The sequence below is a fragment of the Crinia signifera genome, chromosome 6 (assembly GCF_055691185.1).
Source record: "Crinia signifera chromosome 6, ASM5569118v1, whole genome shotgun sequence".
NCBI classification, from domain to species: domain Eukaryota; kingdom Metazoa; phylum Chordata; class Amphibia; order Anura; family Myobatrachidae; genus Crinia; species Crinia signifera.
Genome location: NC_139222.1, coordinates 98222687 through 98247232, shown reverse-complemented (window position 1 = coordinate 98247232; position 24546 = coordinate 98222687). Strand labels below are relative to the sequence as shown.

At 42.8% G+C, this 24546-nt stretch overlaps 1 protein-coding gene across 1 annotated transcript in view; it reads left to right on the top strand.

Moving 5' to 3' along the window:
- The first annotated feature begins 591 nt into the window (after positions 1-591).
- Positions 592-24546, top strand: part of LOC146009617 (uncharacterized) — a 77864-nt gene continuing 53909 nt past the window's right edge. The window contains exons 1-5 of the mRNA XM_083150065.1: positions 592-599; positions 2236-2665; positions 4620-4779; positions 13611-13722; positions 16367-16457. Of these exons, the coding sequence (XP_083006191.1) occupies positions 592-599; positions 2236-2665; positions 4620-4779; positions 13611-13722; positions 16367-16457 (801 nt within the window). The remainder of the gene's footprint in view (positions 600-2235; positions 2666-4619; positions 4780-13610; positions 13723-16366; positions 16458-24546) is intronic.

The following is a 24546-nucleotide window of genomic DNA, read 5'->3' as shown; positions in this document are numbered from 1 at the left end:
CTGAGGTCTGCTGCACGGAGCCCATCAGTGTGGTGGGCGGGGCCAGCATCAGGAAGCCCTGACTGAGTGACGGCTCTCCTGCTCCTCAAGCTGCACGGACTTCCTCTCACAGCGCGGTGGCCGGCTGTGTATAATTATCATGAGCAGGCCCCCTCCGGACTGAGGACTGCTCAGCCTCCCGGCTTCTCTGTCTGGCCTCTCCGTGCAGGAGCAGGCGCCCACGCAGCCCCCGCTCCCCCAAGCAGTGGCGGGGGCTGCCTTACACAAGCTACGCCACTGATTCTACTGCCTGTATACATTTTGTCTGAGTTCCATTTTTTCAAAACAGAACAGAATAGCAGCGCTAAAATTAATCTATAATGCTGCTTTCACACCACAAAACCTGCTTAGACCAGGTATTTAAAATGTTTTTTTTTTTAAATGGGTCAGAGCAAGTTTAACCTCTTTCACATTGCATGTAAATACCTGGTCTAAAGTAGGTTTGCGGTGGGAAAGCAGCGTTGGGGAGAGAGGGGATCAGGCACCAGAGCCCGCACCTAGACTGCCAGCAGGAGCTCCCGCACTGCAGGCAGGGAGGAGAGTTGCAGGACGATGGAAGGGTAAGGGTAGGGGGTCTGACAGTGAGCAGTAGCTGATCTGCTCTGAGCCAGTGCATTCATTTATTACCGGTTTAAAGCGGTTAAAAATCGGCAAAATACAGTTTTTTTTAGTGCGGTCTGAAAGGGGCATAACAGTGGTGTCAAACTCATGGCCCTCCAGCTGTTGTGGATTTACACATCCCAGCATGCCCTGCTACAGATTTTATATAATGGATTGCTAAAACTGTGACAGGGCATGCTGGGACATGTAGTTCCACAACAGCTGGAGGGCCATAAGTTGTACACCACTGATTTATAACAAATGGATGCATAAAAAATGATAAGTTTAATAACACACACTATTAAAAAGAAGGCAATATTTCTAGTTGTTAGAAAGTCAATTGAAAGAGCTAAGTAGTGTATGATAATATGTAGAAACAAGAATTAACTTGCTCTGGAAGGATGGATATATCCCCATGTGAGGAGTCCAGGGATGAAATGTAATAGGATGAGAGATTCAGAATGTGAGAGATTTGGTAAGAAATCTCCAGGTTTTTTTAAAGCGGCAATCACTTACACTGCAAAACCAGTTTGATTTTGCAGTGTTAATGATTACCGCTTTAAAAAAACTGGAGATTTCTTACCAAATCTCTCACTTTCTGAATCTCTCATCCTATTACATTTCACCCCAGGAATGTCAAACACTGGATGTCGCGGGAGGTATTCCAGTCCAATGATGGACGCAAGAAGGGTAAATGGATCCTCTCTAGAATGCGGCTTGGTTCCAGATGGTATGAGGATGCTCCAAATTGAGGGGAAGGAAGGGCAGCGTAGTAAGCAGGTGAATGTCCAATGAATAATACAAGCCCCACAGGTCTTACAAATGTGTTTCGGCACCATGGCCTTTATTCAGATCTGATCACAGTACAAATTTGTTGGTAAATGGAAAAAAAATGTGCACTGCAGGTGGGGCAGATGTAACATGTGCAGAGAGAGTTAGATTTGAGTGAGTTATTTTGTTTCCATGCAGGGTAAATACTGGCTGCTTTATTTTTATACTGCAATATAGATCTCACTTTGAAGTAAAACCCAACCCAAATGTAACTCTCTCTGCACATGTTACATCTGCCCCACCTGCAGTGCACATGGTTTTGCCCATTTTACAAACAAATTTGCACTGCGATCAGATCTGAATAAGGGCCCATAAGAGGGCAGCTTTTTAAGGCTTTTTCAGCCTTTAATCCTATTATATCTCCATGAGATGGTATACTTCTAAAATTACACTACAGTATACAGTATGCTATTTTATGGTTTATTTCATTGACATAGTGAGGACTACCTGCAATATTTGCCTGGAATATTTATGAACTGGAGGCAAAATAGGACTATTAGCATACAGTAGGATAAGTATTGGACACTATTGGATAATTAAGTATTTTGTGGTATGGGTTGGCATGTTTTATTAACAATGTTTATATCCATTTTATATGTAAAGTTGGTATAATTCCATGACATGAAGACTTGAGGTTGTTCTGGGGTGAACAGGGAACCCTAGTTAGTACTAAAAGTCCTTATAAAGTGAAAATTGAAAATATATAAATATAAGGTAAATTATATAGTATATCATAGATTTTTGTTTTGCATTTTTTTTTTTAAGATTTCGTATACCATCAAACATACAAAGCCGACATCCTGAGGAAAGTATAACCATGAGAGATGACTGGGTATCGGTTCTGCAAGAATTCTGTGTGCAAAGTCAACTAAGTCCTTCGCCGGCACCTAAACAACCTGCCATTTTAGGCTTACAGTGTACTCAGATGGACCCATATGATGGTCAAAAAGCCTTTTCTGCAGATAACAATATATATGAGGCAATATGTACTCCCATCACAAGTCCACAGATTTCAGATGATACTAGCTCAGAGACAAAAAATACCAAAACTAGTGAAGGCAATGCAGCTTCTCTACAAGACAAGGTTCCATTGTATACTCCCCCACCACCATTGCCAATATATTTACGGACTCCGGCATCGAACACACCAAGCAAAACAAAAGCGTTTCATTGGACCATTGTACCTCAGGAAAAGGTTGGTAGAAGCATTAAGGTTCATTACACATCACTTCTTTTGCATTGCTAATTCATTTGAAAAAAATAATTTATTATAATATTATACTATATTATGCAGCCTGGCTTGTTCCTCTACTTTTACTGCTTTCTATTCTTGTTTACATGAGCATTTCCCCCCTTTTTTTCAGCACAAGGGCCTTATTCTAGTTCTCTTAGAGGCAAATTCCTTCTCAGATGGACAAAACCATGTGCAATGCAGGGGGCAGATGTAACAGGTGCAGATAGAATTTGATTTGGGTGAGTTATTTTTTTCTGTGCATGGAAAATACTGTCTGCTTTATTTTTACACTGCAATATAGCTCTCACTTTGAAATAAAACCCCACCCAAATCTAATTCTATCTGCACATGTTATATCTCTCCCCCCCCCCCCCCCCACCTTGCAGTGCACATGGTTTTGTCCATTTGAGGATGAGTTTGCCTCTAAGAGTGAACTAGAATAAGGCCCTTAGTTTCACTTGGTATTATTGGTCAGATGAACATACCAGGGATAAACACGTGCAGATGTTGCCACTTGAAAAAAAGGCAGTTTCGCTTTGCTAAGTAATAGTATTTTCCTTTTTTGTAGAACTTTGTGTAGAAAAGTGCTGCCCTTTTCATTATTCATTACCAGCATGGACACTGCCTATTTAATCTGCCTGATCACAATATTAAGGGCCGGGTCATCAATGTTTCTTACTGTGTTACTGGACTTATTTCTGTGTTGGGCTACCCAAATTCTTTTTCTAATTTATATGCTTTGCCAAGTACATCTGCTTTCTGACATTGGAAGGTAGGTTTTGGAGATTTCATTGTGTCTTGCACAGATTCAACGCATCCTGTGTCAGACACAACAAAGCAGACCCAAAGAGTCAAGACCAGATTTTCCACTAGTTTCTGATTATTTACAATAAATGAATGTCAAGATACTCAGGTAAACCACTATTCATAACACTAGACATAACTATTAATGCAGATAACTGAGGAGATGCTGGGATTTGATTTAGACAAATGGATGTCACGGTCTTTGTATTTTGAGCTCTTTAGTGCTCCCATCTGGCACATTACTTGCAGCTGCAGTAGAATTATAGGAATCACCTGACTGAAACCAGCAGTTTCTGCCCTCACTTCACAGGTAACTATTTTGAGTGGTTTCAGCACCTTGCACAACATGGAAAATAAGGGGTTACTCTTGTTGATTCACAAGGCTGTCCACCCATGAGTCCACCAAACCCCGCCTTGCGAATGGTTGGCTGGCGCCACCCATTTGCAAGGGTGACTCACTCACAGCGGCTTGCGAATGGATGTTACAAAGTAACATCCAGTTGCAGGGCTGGGGGAACCTCCCACATCTTTCGATGGTCGGCGAACATCGAAAGATGTGGACGGTGCATGGATATAAAAGTGACTCTCAAGTCAATTACATATGCGTGCATGCTGGGAAGGAAATGGGCGGGCAGCTGACATCTGGTGAAAAGCTGGGCGTTCCCATATGCTAATGGTGCATCGCCGCCCCACACCCCTCTCTGCTCCCCGCCCCCCGCTGTCCTCGGTGCATGCACCCGGCAAACAGTCTGTTCGCCGTGGGTGCATGCACCCTGCGTATGCACATGCACAGAAATGCGCATGTCCAGTACAAAAACATTGGTCCCCGTGCGACGGTAGCCCTGCTGGTAATCAACCAGAATAATGCCCATAGTCTCCACTGTGTTGTGTTTTGCTTTGAATGATTGTTTCTCCGTCTGGAGAAGCATAAAGGGTGGAAGTCTACCTTGTTACCACCTCTTGCAATAAACTCACACTCTGCACTTAGTAGATGACCCTAATTAAGACCCTAATTATTTAAAATATAACTGAAAATAACCTCTTAAAAACTATAGAAAAACCTAAAAAGCTAAATTGTGAGTTAATTATGTTATGCATATATTTCCCACAGATCAGTAAATCGATGTGGGCGCAGAACTTCACTCAGAAGAAAATTGATGCCCAAAGAATTATGCATCAATTCCAGTGTGGCGATGTATTAGCAGTTTCAGAATCTGATATCTCAAAAGAATCAAACATTCTTTTAGATAAGAAGATCGCACATAATTTTAGTAAGTAGCATTTCTCATTATATGTAGAACAATTACAGTTTGTAAAAATTTTCAATGTCAATGTTGACTGAAAATAAACCAAGAAAAACAGTAATCTAGTAATTTAAGTTGATAAATAATATTTCAAAACAAAATAAGTAGCCAAGTCCAGAATAGTTTGTGGGGCAGATTCAATTCAACACTTTAGTTCCTGGGTTAAATGGCTGGGGATATTCTATTGCATATTTTTGACACTAAGCCTTGACTTGCAATGCCCAACAATTGAATGTTTAGCTCTGGAGTCTGAACACTAAAATACTTTATTCAATCTGGGCCCCTATTTCTGCCGGTGAAAATAGTGGCCTGGTCAAAGTTGTTGTTTCCGTCAGCATTGAAAGCAGATCACGACAACACAGATTGGACTTTAAAATAAGTCAGAACCGATTTGTCAGAAACGGCCATGGATTGCCAACACGGCAACTTTTCGACACTCGATAGCCGAAACATTTAACCCCTTCCCGACATTTGACGTACATTTACGTCATGGCCGGGATGTACTTCCCGACACATGGCATAAATGTACGTCATGCCATTTAACTGTCACCGCGTCTATAGACGCGGTGACAGTTTAAACATGTCTGCTGTCCCTGACAGCAGACATGTCCCTGCATGCCCAGGGGGGGCTGCGATGCCACCCCCCATCGGCGATCGCTGTGATTGGCTGTTCAGTGTGAACAGCCAATTACAGCGTTTTCTGTGTCACCGGCGAATAACGTTCGCCGGTGACACAGGGATCGGTGGTGATTGGTGCTGTAAAGTACAGCACCAATCACCACGGGGTGTAAGGGTGACACTGGTGTCACCCCACCTCACTTCACCCGCCCCCAAAGGCCGTGATTGGTTCGTCGGACCGACGAACCAATCACAGCCATGGAGGGTGATTTAAACTAACGGTGACTGCACTGCAGATGCCATTCCGGTCTGGAATTGCGTGCAGTGCGGTCACCGTGCCTATCTGCCGCGATATACTGACCTGATCCTTGCAAACACTTACCTGATCACTGCTTGTAGCGTTCCTGGATCTTGTTACTTCATGTGACTTCCTGTGTTGTGCTGTGCTGTGTTGTGCTGCTGCAGTGTGTTCGAGTTATAGATAGAGAGATAGAGAGAGAGAGATAGAGAGAGATAGAGAGGGCTAGTGACAGAGAGTGCTATATTTTGTGCTGCTGCAGTGTGATAGAGATATAGATAGAGAGATAGAGAGAGATAGAGAGAGATAGAGAGATAGTGACAGATTGTGCTATATATTTTTTATATATATACAGCTGTACTGCGTGTGCAACTGACTGCTGCCCCCCCCCCCCTTTTGTGCTGATCAGAATAAATTAACTGATCAGCAACTTTTTGGGGGCGCAGGTTTTTTTTTATATATATACCTGTCAGTGCTGCTGCTGCAGTGTCATAGAGTGATAGATAGTGAGAGATAGAGAGATAGAGAGAGATAGTGATAGAAAGTGCTATATTTTGTGTCTGCTGCCCCCCTTTTGTGCACCCCCAGCAACTTTTTTGGGGTGCAGGGGTTATTTTTTATATATATAACTGTCAGTGCTGCTGCTGCAGTGTCATAGAGTGATAGATAGAGAGAGATAGAGAGAGATAGAGAGAGATAGTGACAGAGAGTGATAGAGAGTGCTATATTTTGTGTCTGCTGCCCCCCTTTTGTGCACCCCCAGCAACTTTTTGGGGGTGCAGGGGTTATTTTTTATATATATAACTGTCAGTGCTGCTGCTGCAGTGTCATAGAGTGATAGATAGTGAGAGATAGAGAGAGATAGAGAGAGATAGTGACAGAGAGTGATAGAGAGTGCTATATTTTGTGTCTGCTGCCCCCCCCCCTTTTGTGCTGATCACTATATCTGAGGTGATCAGCAACTTTTTGGGGGTGCAGAGGTTTTTTTTTTTATATATACCTGCCAGTTGCACTGTCAGTTGCACCAAAGGTTGTGCACCTGCTGCCCCTCACTGGTAATCAGTGTCGCATCACTGATCACCTTTTTTTTTTTTTTTTGAGGGTGCTGTGGGGTCTTTTTTTAATTATTTTTTTTTTTTATCAATTTTTTTTGATCAAATTCCTGTTGCCTTTGAGCGCTGTTCAGTGACGGACGTTACTGACCAACATCTGTGCTCAATTTTTGGCGCAGGACCTTTTTTTTTTTTTTCTGCACTACATACACACTACACACTACATACTACATTGAAATAAAGTTTGTACCCCCCCTACACTATACACGTGTTGAAACATTTCACTACCAGAAACACAAAAATAAAAATGTCATCCCAAATGTCATCCCAAATGTCATCCCAGTCATCCAGAAGAATGTATTCAGCGGAGGAGGCATATGCCATGCTTGCCTCTGACTCTGACACAGCCAGTGAGGCAAGCGGGGAATTTGAAGGATTCATCTTAAGCTCCTCTTCCTCCTCTAGTGATGAGGGACCCCCTCAAAGACGCCCCCGTAGAGCAGCTGAGACCCCCCCCCCCAATAATTGATCTCGTATGGACCCCACCACCAGACAATTTTAAGCCCCAGGTTCCTGAGTTTTTGGCCATCCCAGGAATCCAATTTGATTCCACAGGTCTCAGAGAAATTGACTTTTTCAAATTATTTTTCTCTGATGATTTTATAAATTTAATGGTGGACCAAACTAATTTATATGCCCAGCAGTTTATTGCTCAAAACCCCACGTCATCATTTGCTAGGTGGACCCCTGTAGATGCAGTAGAGATGATGACGTTTTGGGGTCTGGTGTTTCATATGGGCATAGTAAAAAAGCCAGAAATTAGGCAATATTGGAGTACAGATGTTCTGTACAGCACCCCACTTTACCGTATGGCCATGACCCGGACTCGTTTTGAGTTAATCCTTAAATTTTTCCATTACAACGATAATGCACAGTGCCCACCCAGAGATGATCCCACCTTTGACCGGCTATTCAAAGTCAGGCCGGTCATTGATCACTTCAGTGCCAAATTTGAAGAGATGTACATCCCAGATAAATTCATTTGCATAGACGAGTCCCTTATACATTTTAAAGGAAGGGTTAAATTCCGCCAGTACCTTCCCAGTAAGAGGGCAAGGTATGGCATAAAAATGTATAAGCTGTGTGAAAGCACCTCAGGGTACACTCACAGGTTTAGGGTATATGAAGGGAAGGATTCAAGAATTGAACCGCCAGAATGCCCCCCCTCCCTCGTAGGTGTTAGTGGAAAAATTGTCTGGGATTTAGTGCACCCCTTCCTGGATAAAGGTTATCACCTCTATGTGGATAACTTTTACACCAGCATCCCCCTGTTTAAGGCCCTTTGTTCAAGAGGTACAACAGCTTGCGGTACTGTGCGCAAGAACCAAAGAGGCCTCCCAAAAACGCACATTGCCCAAGTAATGAGAAGGGGTGAAAGCAGGGGAATATGCACCGAAAATATGTTGTTGGTCAAATATAAGGACAAGAGGGATGTCCTTATACTGACAACAATTCACGGAGACAGTACCACCTCCGTCCCTGTACGAGGTACCAGTACCCACACCTCAAAACCTAATTGTATCCTGGATTACAATAGGTACATGGGCGGAGTGGATCTTTCAGATCAGGTACTGAAGCCGTACAGTGCCCTGCGGAAAACAAAAATCTGGTACAAGAAGCTGGCCGTGTATATCATCCAGATGGCACTGTATAACGCTTACGTGCTATTCCGTTCTACCAGCCAGAGGGGGACATTTATGCACTTTCAAGAGGAAGTCATAAAGGGCCTAATATTTGGGAACCAGCAGGCAGAGGGCCCCAGTACTTCTAGTACTGGCCCCCGTATTGTACCAGGGCAGCATTTTCCTGATGAAATCCCCTCCACTGGAAAAAAGGGCAGGACACAAAAAAGGTGCAAAGTTTGCTATAAAAAGGTAATAAGAAAGCAAACTATTTTCCAGTGTGACACTTGCCCCGACAAACCCGGCCTATTAATAAAGGAGTGTTTTAAAATATACCACACATCTATGGATTATTAGGTTCATAATTTCACCGTGCTTCAGGGGTCTTGCTAATGCCACATAGCACCCACCATTCATTCCACCAGAATCTGAGCCGCAAAATCCAAAAATCACTCCTTCCCTTCTGAGTCCTGCCATGCACCCAACTGGTATTTTTTGGTCACATGTGAGGCATTGCCGTACTCGGGAGAAATTGGGGCACAGATTTTGGGGTGCTTTTTCTCCTTCATACCTTCTGAAAATGAAAAATTTTGAGCCAGAACTGCATTTTTGTGTAAAAAAATGTAATTTTTCATTTTCACTGCCCAGTTGTATCAAAATTGGTGAAACCCCTGGGGGTTTGAAATGTACACTATACCCCTAGATGAATTCCCTGAGGGGTGTAGTTTGCAAAATGGGGTCACTTGTGGGGGGGTTCCACTGTATTGGTGCTTTGGGGGTCTTGCTAATGCGACATAGCACCCACCAACATTCCACCAGAATCTGTGCTGCAAAATCCAAATATCACTCCTTCCCTTCTGAGTCCTGCCATTTTTTGGTCACACATGAGGCATTGCCGTACTCGGGAGAAATTGGGGCACAGATTTTGGGGTGCTTTTTTCTCCTTCATACCTTCTGAAAATGAAAAATTTTGAGCCAGAACTGCATTTTTGTGTAAAAAAATGTAATTTTTCATTTTCACTGCCCAGTTGTACCACAATTGGTGAAACTCCTGGGGGTTTGAAATGTACACTATACCCCTATTTGAATTCCCTGAGGGGTGTAGTTTGCAAAATGGGGTCACTTGTGGGGGGGTTCCACTGTATTGGTGCTTTGGGGGTCTTGCTAATGCGACATAGCACCCACCAACATTCCACCAGAATCTGTGCTGCAAAATCCAAATATCACTCCTTCCCTTCTGAGTCCTGCCATGCACCCAACTGGTATTTTTTGGTCACATGTGAGGCATTGCCATACTCGGGAGAAATTGGGGCACAGATTTTGGGGTGCTTTTTCTCCTTCATACCTTATGAAAATGAAAAATTTTGAGCCAGAACTGCATTTTTGTGTAAAAAATTTAATTTTTCATTTTCACTGCCCAGTTGTACCACAATTAGTGAAACCCCTGGGGGTTTGAAATGTACATTATACTCCTAGATGAATTCCTAGAGGGGTGTAGTTTGCAAAATGGGGTCACTTGTGGGGGGCTTCCACTGTATTGGTGCTTCGGGGGTCTTGCTAATGCAACATAGCACCCACCAACATTCCACCAGAATCTGAGCTGCAAAATCCAAAAATCACTTCTTCCCTTCTGAGTCCTGCCATGCACCCAAATGGTATTTTTTGGTCACATGTGAGGCATTGCCGTACTCGGGAGAAATTGGGGCACAGATTTTGGGGTGCTTTGTCTCCTTCATTTCTTGTGAAAATGAAAAATTTTGAGCCAGAACTGCATTTTTGTGTAAAAAAATGTAATTTTTCATTTGCACAGCCCAGTTGTATCAAAATTGGTGAAACCCCTGGGGGTTTGAAATGTACACTATACCCCTAGATGAATTCCCTGAGGGGTGTAGTTTGCAAAATGGGGTCACTTGTGGGGGGCTTCCACTGTATTGGTGCTTTGGGGGTCTTGCTAATGCAACATAGCACCCACCAACATTCCACCAGAATCTGTGCTGCAAAATCCAAATATCACTCCTTCCCTTCTGAGTCCTGCCATGCACCCAAATGGTATTTTTTGGTCACATGTGAGGCATTGCCATACTCGGGAGAAATTGGGGCACAGATTTTGGGGTGCTTTTTCTCCTTCATACCTTATGAAAATGAAAAATTTTGAGCCAGAACTGCATTTTTGTGTAAAAAATTTAATTTTTCATTTTCACTGCCCAGTTGTACCACAATTGGTGAAACCCCTGGGGGTTTGAAATGTACATTATACCCCTACATGAATTCCCAGAGGGGTGTAGTTTGCAAAATGGGGTCACTTGTGGGGGGCTTCCACTGTATTGGTGCTTCGGGGGTCTTGCTAATGCGACATAGCACCCACCAAAATTCCACCAGAATCTGAGCTGCAAAATCCAAAAATCACTCCTTCCCTTCTGAGTCCTGCCATGCACCCAACTGGTATTTTTTGGTCACATGTGAGGCATTGCCATACTCGGGAGAAATTGGGGCACAGATTTTGGGGTGCTTTGTCTCCTTCATTCCTTGTGAAAATGAAAAATTTTGAGCCAGAACTGCATTTTTGTGTAAAAAATGTAATTTTTCATTTGCACAGCCCAGTTGTATCAAAATTGGTGAAACCCCTGGGGGTTTGAAATGTACACTATACCCCTAGATGAATTCCCTGAGGGGTGTAGTTTGCAAAATGGGGTCACTTGTGGGGGGTTCCACTGTATTGGTGCTTCGGGGGTCTTGCTAATGCAACATAGCACCCACCAACATTCCACCAGAATCTGAGCTGCAAAATCCAAAAATCACTCCTTCCCTTCTGAGTCCTGCCATGCACCCAAATGGTATTTTTTGGTCACATGTGAGGCATTGCCGTACTCGGGAGAAATTGGGGCACAGATTTTGGGGTGCTTTGTCTCCTTCATTCCTTGTGAAAATGAAAAATTTTGAGCCAGAACTGCATTTTTGTGTAAAAAAAATAAATTTTTCATTTTCACTGCCCAGTTGTACCACAATTGGTGAAACCCCTGGGGGTTTGAAATGTACACTATACCCCTAGATGAATTCCCTGAGGGGTGTAGTTTGCAAAATGGGGTCACTTGTGGGGGGGTTCCTAACTTTTAGCATCTTATGGTGCCTAGAAACCTACATGGTGCCTAAAAAATAATCTCATAAAAAGGAGGCTCCAAAATCAAGTAGGTGCTCCTTCTATTATGAAGCCTGTGGTTTGGTCAACGTGCACACTAGGGCCACATATAGGATATTTATGAAAACAAAAGAATTGGGGGAATCAATTTTTAGTCACATTTCTCTAGTAAAATCTACTGTGTTCCTTAGAAAAATGTATTAAAATTGCAAATCTGCAAAAAAAATGAAATTTTGAAATTTCACCTACACTTTGTTTTAATTCCTGTGAAACAACTAAAGGGTTAACAAACTTCCAAAATGCTGTTTTGAATACTGTGAGTGGTGCAGTTTTTGAAATGGCATCATTTATGGGGGTGTCTCACATACAAGTCCCTCAAAGTCACATCAGAACTGAACTGGTCCCTAAAAAAATCAGTGTTTGAAATTTTCTTGAAAATTTGAAAATTTGCTATTCATATTGTAAGCCTCCTAGTGTCCAAAAAAATTAAAAGGAAGTTGAAATAATGATGGAAACATAAAGTAGACATATTGTCTATGTTAGCTATTAACTATTTTGAGTGGTATGATTATTTGTCTCACAAGCAGAAAATTTAACATTTTGCAAATTGCTAAATGTTCCATTTTTTTACGACATTTTGGTATTTTTCACAAAAAAACACAGACTGTATCGACCCAAATTTACCACTAATTTGAAGTACAATGTGTCACGAGAAAACAATCTCAAAATCACTGGGATAAGTAAAAGCAAAAAAAAGTTATCCCCACTTAAGTGATACATGTCAGATTTGAAAAAAAGGGCTCTGTCAGGAAGGCAAAAACATGCTGTGTCAGGAAGGGGTTAATTGCGACTGTCAAGTTACAGTCGAGCTGAGCGAAAATGGCCCGGGGATTCTGACTGTCGGGGATGTTCCAACAGTCAAAATCCAGGATTGAATCCCTCCTTTAGCCAGGTAATTATCTTAAAGCCCTACTGGTAATTGAATCTGCCCTTCTGTTGTTTGAAAACAATGGATGACATTTTTCGTTAAAGATGCAAAACAGTATAAAAATAAACATAACATGATTACACATTCTATATTTTACCACGAACTGTAGAAATGGCGTTTTCCTTTTACTCTAAACCTCAATAATGAATGGTCTCTGTTGTTTATCTTTCTGCCCAAGAATGTATCCCAAAGTTTGGGAATTCTTTGTAAAAGGGTGTTTGGTAAGCGGCAGCAGAATTTAAAATATGGGAGACCGCTGATTGGCTGAGAGTGCCAGGCTGAAACAGAGGTGCTGCTCAGTCTCTGCCACTTCTAAGCAATAATGATAACTCTGCTCCCATAAAAAAACAACAGGGTGTCACTTCTACCTGTGACACCCAGTGCAGTCATGAGTGATATATATGTGACCAGAAGGAGCAAAAGAGCCAGGGCTTCCCTTAATGGGACTTTCCTAAAGGGGTGGGGATTGTGTCCCAAATCCCCATTTTTGTTACTCCGGGGGTTCGGGAGATGCCGCTGCCCCTGAGACTACTGAGGTTGCAGTGCCAGCTCCTACACTGTGACAGGAGCTGTTGGGTGCACATAATGTTTCAAAGCAGAACCCAGTTCCTATAGCTGTGCAGGAGCTGCCATTTTGGCATTATTCCTCGGGTAACCCTAGATTTACTCAGATTGTTTGCAACAACTAAACTTCCGAGGCCAGATTTTCTCCATCCAAATATGTATGCACCGGCATCAGCATACCTCAAAAATATTGCAGTTATATCCCAAGTTATATATATCCCAAATATTGCAGCAACATCCCAAGTTCTCTTAAGTGTTTCCCACCCCCAAATGACAGTAGACTATAAATCAAATGATATCTGCTTCCCCGATGTGTCCAATATTGCAGAACCATATCTGCACAAATCTAAAACCATACGTCAATTGCAAACAAATAGCCACGGCATCTGGGCTTTAGTCGGGCACTGCTGTAATAAATGTGTGTGACTTTTTGTGTCTAATCAAATAGCTCTTTTTATAGATATTGTTCTGAAAAGTTTTAATATAAAACCTGAGCAGCTGAATGAGAAGTTATTAATTATCCGAGAATGTGATGGGGGGTTATCTGATAAACATCTGACAAACCTTAGAAGGTAAGTTGTTGTAGCTAGAAAAAAAAGCTAGTCATTTTCCAAACATTAAATGAGTAGCACCTCTCTGTTTGCTATGTACGGCGCTGCAGACACTTTGTGGCGCCTTATAAATAAACAAACTACTACTACTACTACTACTACTACTATTACTAGTAGGAAAGCTTTGGGTGTGGATTAGTGGTTCAACAATGTTACTGTTGATAGTCATTATGCCAAAAGTTCGACATGCATTAGGTCAAAAGGCACAAAGTACACAAAATGTGGACAAATGAAAGGTCCACAGGTACAAAAGGTAGGGTGACCAACTTATCCCTTTAATCCGGGACATATTTATTACACAGGTTCTGTGGCAGTTTAAAACCAGGTGAAAGCCAGCCACAGAACCTGTGTAATTAATATGTGTCCCGGATTAAAGGGATGAGTTGGTCACCCTAACAAAAGGTCAAGAGTGTCAAGGTTGCCATGACAATGGTTCATACATTTTTTTTTGGGGGGGGGGTGTCTCAAATCTTTTATATTGCGTGTGATGTGACCACTATCAGTACAAACGTGTACCCTCATGGCCTCATTTTGCTCGACACAGGTTACTATTCCCAACAGATGTCCATGTGGCTAGTGACCCAAGAAAATGTTAAAAAAATACGTGAAAAACGCTTCAAACATTCATCAATTATTTACATGTCGACTATTTTCATGTCAACCTTTTTTACATGTCATCCTTAAGTTGGCCTTTTATCTGTTGACTTTTTCTACCTATCGACTATATGCATATCGACTATATGTTGTACTACTATTGACTATCGACCAATACATTGTTGATCTATCTTCAGTGCAGTATCTGGACAGCAGTCATAGCTACCCTTAAGAACATGGTAAACAGGCACAATCCTACTAGAAGCCATAAGGGTTTATGTAGAGTTCGATGTTTTACTTGAATAAGATATACATTTTGCTTCCTCATACAGGTTGAGTATCCCTTATCTGAAATGCTAGGGACCATGAGCATTACGGATAAGGGAATTTTCCGGTTATTGGAAAACTTTTTTTAGGCATACGTTCCTGTCCCCTGGTGGTGCCCGGTGGTCCCTCGGCGTCCACGTTGTCCCCCGGAGTCCACAGCAGGCCCCCAGCACCATCTCTGACATCTCCAGTGGTCCAAGAAGTGCTCTGCGCAAGTTCCCAGGCGCGCCGGTGACGTCACCGTTGCACGCACACACTCGCGCAGAGCACTCCTGGGACCGCTGAAAGCCTGCCATGGACGCAGGGGGACTTGGTACGTCTAAAAAATGGATGGGGGGGGGGGTTTCGAATTGAAATCCACCCAAACTCAGCAGCTAAGCAGTGAAAGGCTGGATCAGTACCTATATGGTAGACCAATAGGGCATATCTGGTGCTGTATTCAACGACTAGGACAATACAAATGCTGTGTTCTTAAGGGTGCAGTCCCACCATCTTCCTAATCATCTGATTCCTCCCTCTCTTCACACTGCCTGATCCCAACTGTACCGACACCTAATTATAGGTCAGAAGTTAAAGTGGTGGTGGGATGTGTCCTGTTTGAGAAACGTTTGCCACCCACTAATTACCAAATTATATATGAGTAAGGTTATTTGGCAAACTTTTGTCTAAATCATTTTCGCTCTTAACAATCCTTAAGTGATTAGCCGAAATTCGGCGGGATATATTTATGTGGTACTTATTTCCTAGCACGGTGCCCACAATCTAGATTGTATGTGTCAGGCCGATATCGCAAGCATTGCATGCATCTTATGTGTTTGTGCGGCATAAGATGCATGCGATGCAATCAACGCGATCGACAAGATTTTTACATTGGAATCAATGTGAAATGGTCCCTGAGACCCAATTTTACATTGATTCCAATGTAAAAAGCCCCAAAACCCCCAATTTTTATTGATACCCCCCCTCATGGGTGAAATGCCCCCGCCCATTGTTAACGCCACCCCACTATTGACGCCAACCCGAAGCGTGGCGAGCGCAGCAAGCCAGCGAGGGGCGGCGGTACGCGTCCTCCGACCTTTTCATACCCCCACTATCCACGTCGGTGTGGAGTTGATTTTATATAGTGTGGCGAGTGCAGCGTGCCACCGAGCCCGAAGCGTGGCGAGCGGATCCACATTACTTCACAGGTATTATGCATCCCCTTGATGGATCTTTTATCTTATGGCTTCTTATGGATCTCATGGATCTTATGCATCTTATGGATGCATAAGATCCATGAGATCCATAAGATGAGATCCATAAGATGCGATATTGTACATACAATTAAAAATCTTTTCAATTGTATAGATTGTATGCCTTAATTAAGGCATACAATCTTATGCAATGGGCGCCGTGCTAGGAAATAAGTACCATTTATGTTACTCACAAGGTGTGCTTATATGAGTTCTAAAAGCAATTTATTTTAAAAGCTTACCATTAAAAGTTATATTTTAAGATTTACCATCTATCATTCTATTATTACATGATTTCTTTACAAGCGTGCCCCAAAAAACCTTATCGATATCTTTTATTCTACCAAATATTTTTAGGTCAGGAAAATAAAGTAAGCAATACATGGATGTATTTCACTTAAAAAAATAAAATAATAACTTAAACAATACCAATTATCTATCTTGTGTTACAGATATGTCCCAACTTTAAAAGATATAAAAATGTATCTAAATTATAAAGGTTGTCCATCAGAATTACATATTGTGGATCAGTTCATGCTGCAGGTAAGGTGTATGTCTGTGAGTGTGTGTGTGCATGCACACAATTGATAGGGTTACCACATGTCCAGAATTGCTTCAGACAATGTGAAAAGAAAAATCTCTGTTAAAGCAATCAACATTTCCATTGGGAATACCTTGATTTGTAAGTTAAAACAGTTATGGTTTTCACCTATGGGCTGCAGGACTCTAGTCTGCCCAGGTTAAATCTGTAGTGAAGCCAGATGAAGTCCAGATGAAGTCCGAGAGACTGCACTAGCTTCAATGTGACTGGCAGTGAATTCCTATTGGAAGTCTGACCTGACAGTCACCCAAGGCAGTCCCATTGGGAGGCGTTCCCTCCCTCCGGGTCTGCCTCTTTGGCTTCTATGGGTTGCAGCCGAATCAGCCCATAGAAGCTGGGGGTATGCGTATGCACAGTACCGAGGACGATACTGCACATGCGTTGGTCCCAGTGCCTGTCACCTGCATTGTGCAGGGAAGCGGCAGCAATGGCAAGGGAGGCGGGTGTTAAGGCATCATGGACAACGGCAGCCCCCTCCGACAAAAAGGTAGGAGCCACTCTTCTCCTCCCAGTGTAGTCAGTGTTTGCTACCTCCTGATTGGCTGCAACTACTCATTGTGGGGTTAAGAGCATCTGCAGCTAATACCCCTTTTACACTGCCGCAAAAACCAGTCAGCGGCAGGTCAGACCCGGGTCAGTGGTAATTCCGTTGAACCCAGCAATTGGACCCTTCCTCACAATCTTTGAAAAGATTACAATATCCCAATATGTCAAAAAGCCTGATGGCAAAATGGACATGTGCAGACACTAATGGCATATAAAGAAGCATTTGGGGATACAAAGGGGATGTGCAGGCACTAAAAAAAAGAGTAGGGGCAATGATGACATAAGGGGCATATCAGAATCAATCAGAATCAACTTTATTTGCCATGCGTATACTAGGAATTTTACTTAGATTGCTGTGCAACAGCCAGTTAGGTACAGTTAAACAGGGACAGATATACGAACACATACAGGTATATGCTAGAAGTACCCTCGGGGATATAGATGCAGGGAGCACTTACCAGCTGAGCTGCACTGCGCCTAGGCAGCCATTAGTGGCACCACTGGTTATTGCAGCATCCAGGTGCGTAACAAAATAAGCAGAGACAGTATGGTTATCAGAAAAAAGGAAGTATACAGCGCTAGGTTTGACTGAATAAAAGGCTAACATAATTAACCAATAAAGTACATTTATTAGACACCAATAAAAAGACAATTAAAAATATTGACTAAAGAGAATTCTCTTATTCAGCAAAAAATTGGGGGGTGTATAAAAAACAGTCTGGACGGGTATTGCTCCAGTGAGAGGGTTAGGCCAACAACAAATGCACCAGTATTGATGTGATAGTTACCAGATGTGGAGTTAAACGGTCTATCTCCTATTTTGTTTGAAGGAGAATTAGTAGAGTCCCGGAAGATTGTCCAGCATTTCAGGGATCCGGATTAACTCAGTAGACGGCAAGATTATTCGGGTTAGATAGTGTCTTGTATCAAGGAAAGCTGAGACTGTGGAATCCTGTTTGTCATTTAAGCCGGTCCGGGTAGTCTGGTAACAGGTGCAGGTGAAAGGAGGCAGGTGGTGGCTCAACGCATTTCGACGTGTTAACGCGTCTTCATCAGGAGCAGTAAATTGTAGTATGGTTATCACACAGGGAGCACATGCCCAATGAGATGCACAGCCCCTAGTAAGCCATCAGCGGTGCCACTGGTCAGTGCAGCAGCCAGGTAGATAACAATATAAGCAGGGACAGTACAGTTATCACACAGGAAACACAAACCCACCTATGTGGGCTCTATTGTCATGTATATGATGAAGCTTTGAGACTCATAAATGGGCATTAGGGGAGTCTGTGGCACATAAGGAGGCATGGGATGGCTCATATAGATCAGCAAGATAGAACTATGGGGGTTATTTTGGTTCACTCTTTCTGACAAATTCCTTCTTTGATGGACAAAACCATGTGCACTGCAGGGGGGCAGATGTTACTTGTGCAGAGAGAATTAGATTTGGGTGGGGTTTTACTTCAAAGTGAGATCTATATTGCATTGTCAAAATAAAACAGTCAGTATTTTCGCTGCACAGAAACAAAATAACTCACCCAAATCTAATTATCTCTGCACAAGTAACATCTGCCCCACCTGCAGTGCACATGGTTTTGTCCATCTAAGAAGGAATTTGTCAGAAAGAGTGAACCAAAATAACCCCCTGTGTGACGTACTGTATAAAGGGGCATGAGGCAGTTCTGAGGCATATGAAGGGGATTTGAACTGGTATATACTGTGAGAGCATGATTGGGCCATGAGGCATATTAAGGTGAAAAAGAGTCTGTGATACATATATATAAAGTAGCTCTGAGGCATATACAGTATATGGGCATGAGAGGGCTCAGGGCTTGCTTATAAGGTTACAATGGAGCTCTGGTGCATATAATGTAACATGGGATATTGGATGTGATGGCATGTAAGGTGCATGTGGAGCACATGAGGGGAAATGTGAAGAAGTGAAATCTCAGAATGGTGGTTCCCCCTACTGATATATTGGCAGTGGTCCTTGTAATTCATATTGTGGAATCTAAAAAAACCAAATGTGCTAATCATGGTTATTTTATATTTATTTTCAATGAATTCCAATATACCTGCAAATGAATCATAGAACTGGCAAGACAAAGGTTTTAATAACTAAACTTGGCATGGGTATGCCGTCATTAGGTCGACAGTGTCTAGGTAGACAGTCAAAAGGACGACCACTATTGGTCAACAGTGACAAGATCGACACATGAAAAGGTCCACATGCATTAGATCGAGATGGTCAAAAGGTCGACACAAACAAATGGTCTACATGAAAAAGGTCAACATGAGTTTTTTGTGATTTTTTTTTAAAAGCCTCTGTTCATACCATCTCAGTGGACATGGAGGTGGAATATAACAGTGGCGAGCACAGCGATCTATGTCGACATAGGCATCAAAATGTGAAAAAACTCATGTCGATAATTTTCATATCAAACTTTTCCACCCTGGAATGCCCCCTACCTGGCAGTCAGGCAGCGAGCACCCCAACGATTAAAAATATCATCAAAGGCGCTCACTGTGGTCTTCTGCACATGCGCATTACCTCAGATCCCAACCATCGACGGAGGGGCTGAATTCGCTGCTCTATGTGCAGATCTGAATTGGCCCCAATATGGAATAAATCCACAGCAAGGTAACAGTGAACATTTTTGGAGTTGTATAGCTCGGTATGCATAATCTTCCACAATATTAGTACAATGTTGAGTTCATGACAAGTACACAATATAACTTTGCAATTATTGAACAAAAGCAATGTTACAATGGCATACCTCCCAACTTCTGTGCTGATGAAATAGGGACACTCGCGCGGCGTCGCCGCGCGAGCGTCCAAAAAGGGGGTGGGGTGTATGCAAATGAGGGTGCAGCTTATGCTAATTAGTCGCAACCTCATTTTCATACGAGAATAGACGCTGTGCGCATGCGCACATTGTCTATTCTATTAGATTGGGGGGTCTCCCAACTGCCACCCCCCGCAGCGGGACAATGTCTGCCGTGGGTGGGACAGCGGGACAGGACCCGAAAATCTGGACTGTCCCGCTGTAATCGTGACAGTTGAGAGGTATGCAATGTGGACTGATGCAGCCTGTTTAACTAAACTTTAAATGTTTAGAAAACAAGAATAAATTGTCCTGGTACCAGCCAGAGGAAGTCCATGACTCTAGGTACACGAAGTTAGAGTCTGCATTATGTGTTCTAGACGCAGACAGACAAGTACTGTAGAATGACACAGGTTCACAATTCAATGTAATTGTTGTCACTGCCTGTGATTTAATTGAGCTGCACATAAAAGAAGGAATCACATCTGTGAAGTGAAAAGACAGACGTTTTTTGTTAGCTGAATCACGATCTATGTTTTAGTAGACCTGCAGGTGCTACAACAACACAATGTCATTTTTAGAACTGTATAGAAGAGGTCTGACTTTTTTAAACAATTCTGAGCAAAACTCGGGTAACAACAACAACAAAAAAAAAAACAGGGAAGAAACTGCTGCAAAGGCCGTCTGCAGAATTACATAACCTGTCATTCTTTTTATGAAACAAAGGAATGAAGAGTTCATCTTTATGGTGTAATAAAAACTTTACTTTGGCAGAGGATTCAAAGCTCTTTGTTTTTTTATGGAATGAAAAAGAGGAACACATGACATATAATAGAATTAATGTCATTGATTTGTATAAGGAGACACTTTTACCATCAATATTTTTATGGAGTTTTACAAAACAAGCAATTATCGGAAGGGATACAGTAAGAAAAGAAAATGGGGGAAGGCAAGTAGAAGAACCAGAGTACTTACAAAAATGAACACACAAATAGACATGCAGAAAATAGATATAACATGATCAAGGTGCAGTAAAGAACAGAGAAATTTTGAGAGATGTGTAGTGCCTGGGTACTGCGGAGTGTGCCCAAATCCGAGGTGGCATGACTACGTCCCTACGAGATACAGTATGTAGAAATAGTTCTCAGGGGGTGCTGGTGAGTGGAGTACTCTTCCAAAATGTAACCACTTATCCCACTTGGCAACAATGACAATAATAACCGACAGTCAAAGAGACAGTGGAAGAAGTCTTCAAAATGAATTCAGTACCCACCCCCTTAAGGCCCCCATAAACTATTCCTACTTGTTCGGAGGACAAGCCAGACCCAATTTCCCCTGAGCTCCCCCGGAGTCTCCCCTGGAGGCTCACTTACCATTTGGCATGCGATGTATCGCTTATAAACACCAGGATTGCGCTGAGCAGACCTGCAGCCAGCAGAGGCGGAATTTTTTTTAAAAATTCAAAAGCCAGGCTGATTGGCTGAGAGTGCTCTTTCAGCTTATCAGCAGCCTTGCCACTCTCAGCAAAGCCCAGACCCCACCGCTGCCTGCCCCTGCACATAGGTGTGTGCCAGCCATACTTCACCACTGGCACACACCTATGGATCCATCCAACACATCGTGGGTGCTAAAAAGCACCTGTGATGTGCCACTGATAGACCTGATCCAATAGATTGAACCTGCAGCAGGTTTAATCTGTAGGGTCCGACCAGATGCTCATGGGACCATGCATTGGGTCAGAGGGGATGTCAAACACATCCGATTTGGGCTGATTTCTTGGCCCGATCCATCGGGATCGGGTATAACCCAAATCGGATCCATGTATGAGCACCTTAATGGTGTGTACAAATGGTGAGATTCCTTTGCCAGCTGGGCCATCTAAGATACTGCTGTGGTGGTAACATGAAGAGTATTCCCCCATGATATGTCAAGACATTGAGTAGTGCAAGCAGATGGCTAAAGTTGACACATACATACATTTCAGTGAGCATGTACTGTAGGCCAGAAGTGGAAATGCAAAAAGAACCTCTTTTCTGGTCAAAGTCGTAGGCAAAGCCAGTACTAGTGGCTGCAAATCAGAAAGCATGTAGACAATCAGAAGCACAACTGTACACCACCGTGTAACTGACCATAAGAATAACAGATAGACACTATTTACTTAGTTTAACATTTTTATTCTAGATATACAATTAAAAAAACATATCGCAGGGATGGCATTAAAAAAAGACTGAGGGCACACCTCCCAATATGACCCATTCCAGGAGGGGCAAAATGCTCCATTCCTGAACTTCCTGGCCAGAGGTAATGGCTGTAGCATAGTCCAAAATTCAAGCAGGTGAATTACACCAATTGCCTCCCCAAACACCACAGTCCAGAAGTCACTGACAGTAGGTGTGGCTCCCCTATTTGTATTTTGGACTGCCCCACCTCTGCTACTGCCACTGGCAAAGAAATCCAGGAACAGACCGTTTTGTCCCCACTATTTGCAATGTCACCTCATTTTTAGAATCTTAAGTAATTTTACCCCTGATTCTCTAGGATGCTGTTATTCAAGAAAGTTTGGAAACAACTGTACTAGACTGTACACTTGCCAGGTCAGAACTATGAGGTAAAGCAAAAGTCTAACAGGTTTGTTATCAGAGTCACTGTGCCTGCAGGTTTTTTTTTTCTTTTGATAAATTGTATGGAGAATAATTTCTTACAATTGCAATATGTGGAAAATTTATTTTCTACATTTTGAGTCCAAAATATAAAAGGTCTCAGGCCCCTAATTAAATACAAACAAGAAAAAAACGACTTTATGCCAATCTTGTGTTTCTATGTGACTTTGAAACTGGCAGCCAGCATATATGAACTAAATGGGGAGTACAACAGTGGCATATTTAGGAGAAAATGAGAGGGGGGGCACCATGATAGGGGAGGGGAAGGGAGCGGAGAGATAGAGGAGGAGAGCAGAGTGAGGGTGGGACTGGGATTATAAATAGGCCCTGGCATTTAAAGTACACAGGCCCACCTTGGTGTCAAAAGTGAAGGATGTAGTTATGCGCCCGCTGATGGTAAGGGGGAATACATGCTTGTGGCCATGTGGGATTACATGCTTGTTGCTATGTGGGAATACATTCTCTTTACCAAGGGAAATACATGCTTGTTGCCAAGGGGGAATACATGTTCATTGATATGGGGGGTTACATAATTGTTGCCATGTGGGTTACATGGATGTTGCCATGTGGGATAACATGCTCATTTCCATGTTGGATTACATGCTCGTTGCCATGTGGGAATACATGCTTGTTTCCAAGGGGGGATACATGTCCGTTGCCATGTGGGATTGCATTTTCATTGTCATGGGGGTTACATGGTTGTTACCATGTATGAATACATGCTTATTGCCAAGGGGAATATATGCTACCGGTAACAGAGGGATAGCCACCGCCGGGCAGAAGTGACAGCTATTGACCCCCTTGTCAATTCTGACATTTTTTTTTTACCTTAGAGACCACTGTCAGGCATGCATGGCCACTCGCGGTAACAGGGGGACAGCCACCGCCAGGAAGGACTGTAAGCATTGACAGCAGGGCAGAGAGCTGGGGGCTACCCGGCTATATTCAGAGAGCTGTACATCCCGGCTATTTGAAATCTTGCGCTGCCACCTGCCAGGTCTCAGGAGTGGCAGTGGTGGCTCCTGATTGGCTGCTGGACCTTGCAGCTAGCAGTGCAGAGATTTGAAATAGCTGTGACATTCCCCCCATTACCTGCATGCCCAGCGGTGGACTCTGGGGTGAAATGACAAGGGGCACATGCCGTGTGCCCCCCCCCCCCCTAAATCTGCCACTGGAGAGCAATAATGGGATTTTGTACTTACCGTTAAATCCTTTTCTCCAATTCCAAAGATGACACTGGAGTTTACAGTGAGGAATAGAAGGGCGATTACCAAGAGCATGGGCACTTTAAGAAATTAAAGAAGTGTGGCTAGCTCCTCTACTTCTACTTAACTTTCCCAGGCAGTCTGAGTAATTGTGCCTGGCGGGAGCTGGAAGAAAGCATACTTTCGAAGAGGAGGTTTAAACTGCACACATATTAAAATACCAGAAAGAGCAGGAAACAGTGAGATCAAATATTTTGAAAACAGAATAACCGCACATAAAAAAACAAGGGTGTTCCAACAGACATCCGGAATTAACCCTGGCAGGAAGGTTCAACTCATAAGAAGGTAACCTGAATATCCAGTGTCACCTGTGGAATCGGAGAAAGGATTTAATGGTAAGTACAAAATTCAATTTTCTCCTTTTATCCACTAGGAGACACTGAAGTTCACAGTGGGGACGTCCCACAGCTCCCATCATGGGCGGGACAGCGCTGAGATCCTGCCAACACCGATAGTCCAAAGTGGGAACCAATAACAAAAAAATATAAAAAAGTGGCAGCGCTACATAAAAAATTAACACATATAGGGGATTCCCTGTTTACAATTCATTTATTAGTGACACAATATTTAAAACATATGGTACTTGTGTATTATAGCGGCGCCCCCGATGTTGGTCGTACAATGTTTTTATTGAATCCCATTAGCATGCCATACACCCGATGGCATGTGATGCGACGCGATTTTGCCCCGTAAACGATGGAAAATTGTATAAGCACCCTAAAGGGTGCTTTTAAGCAC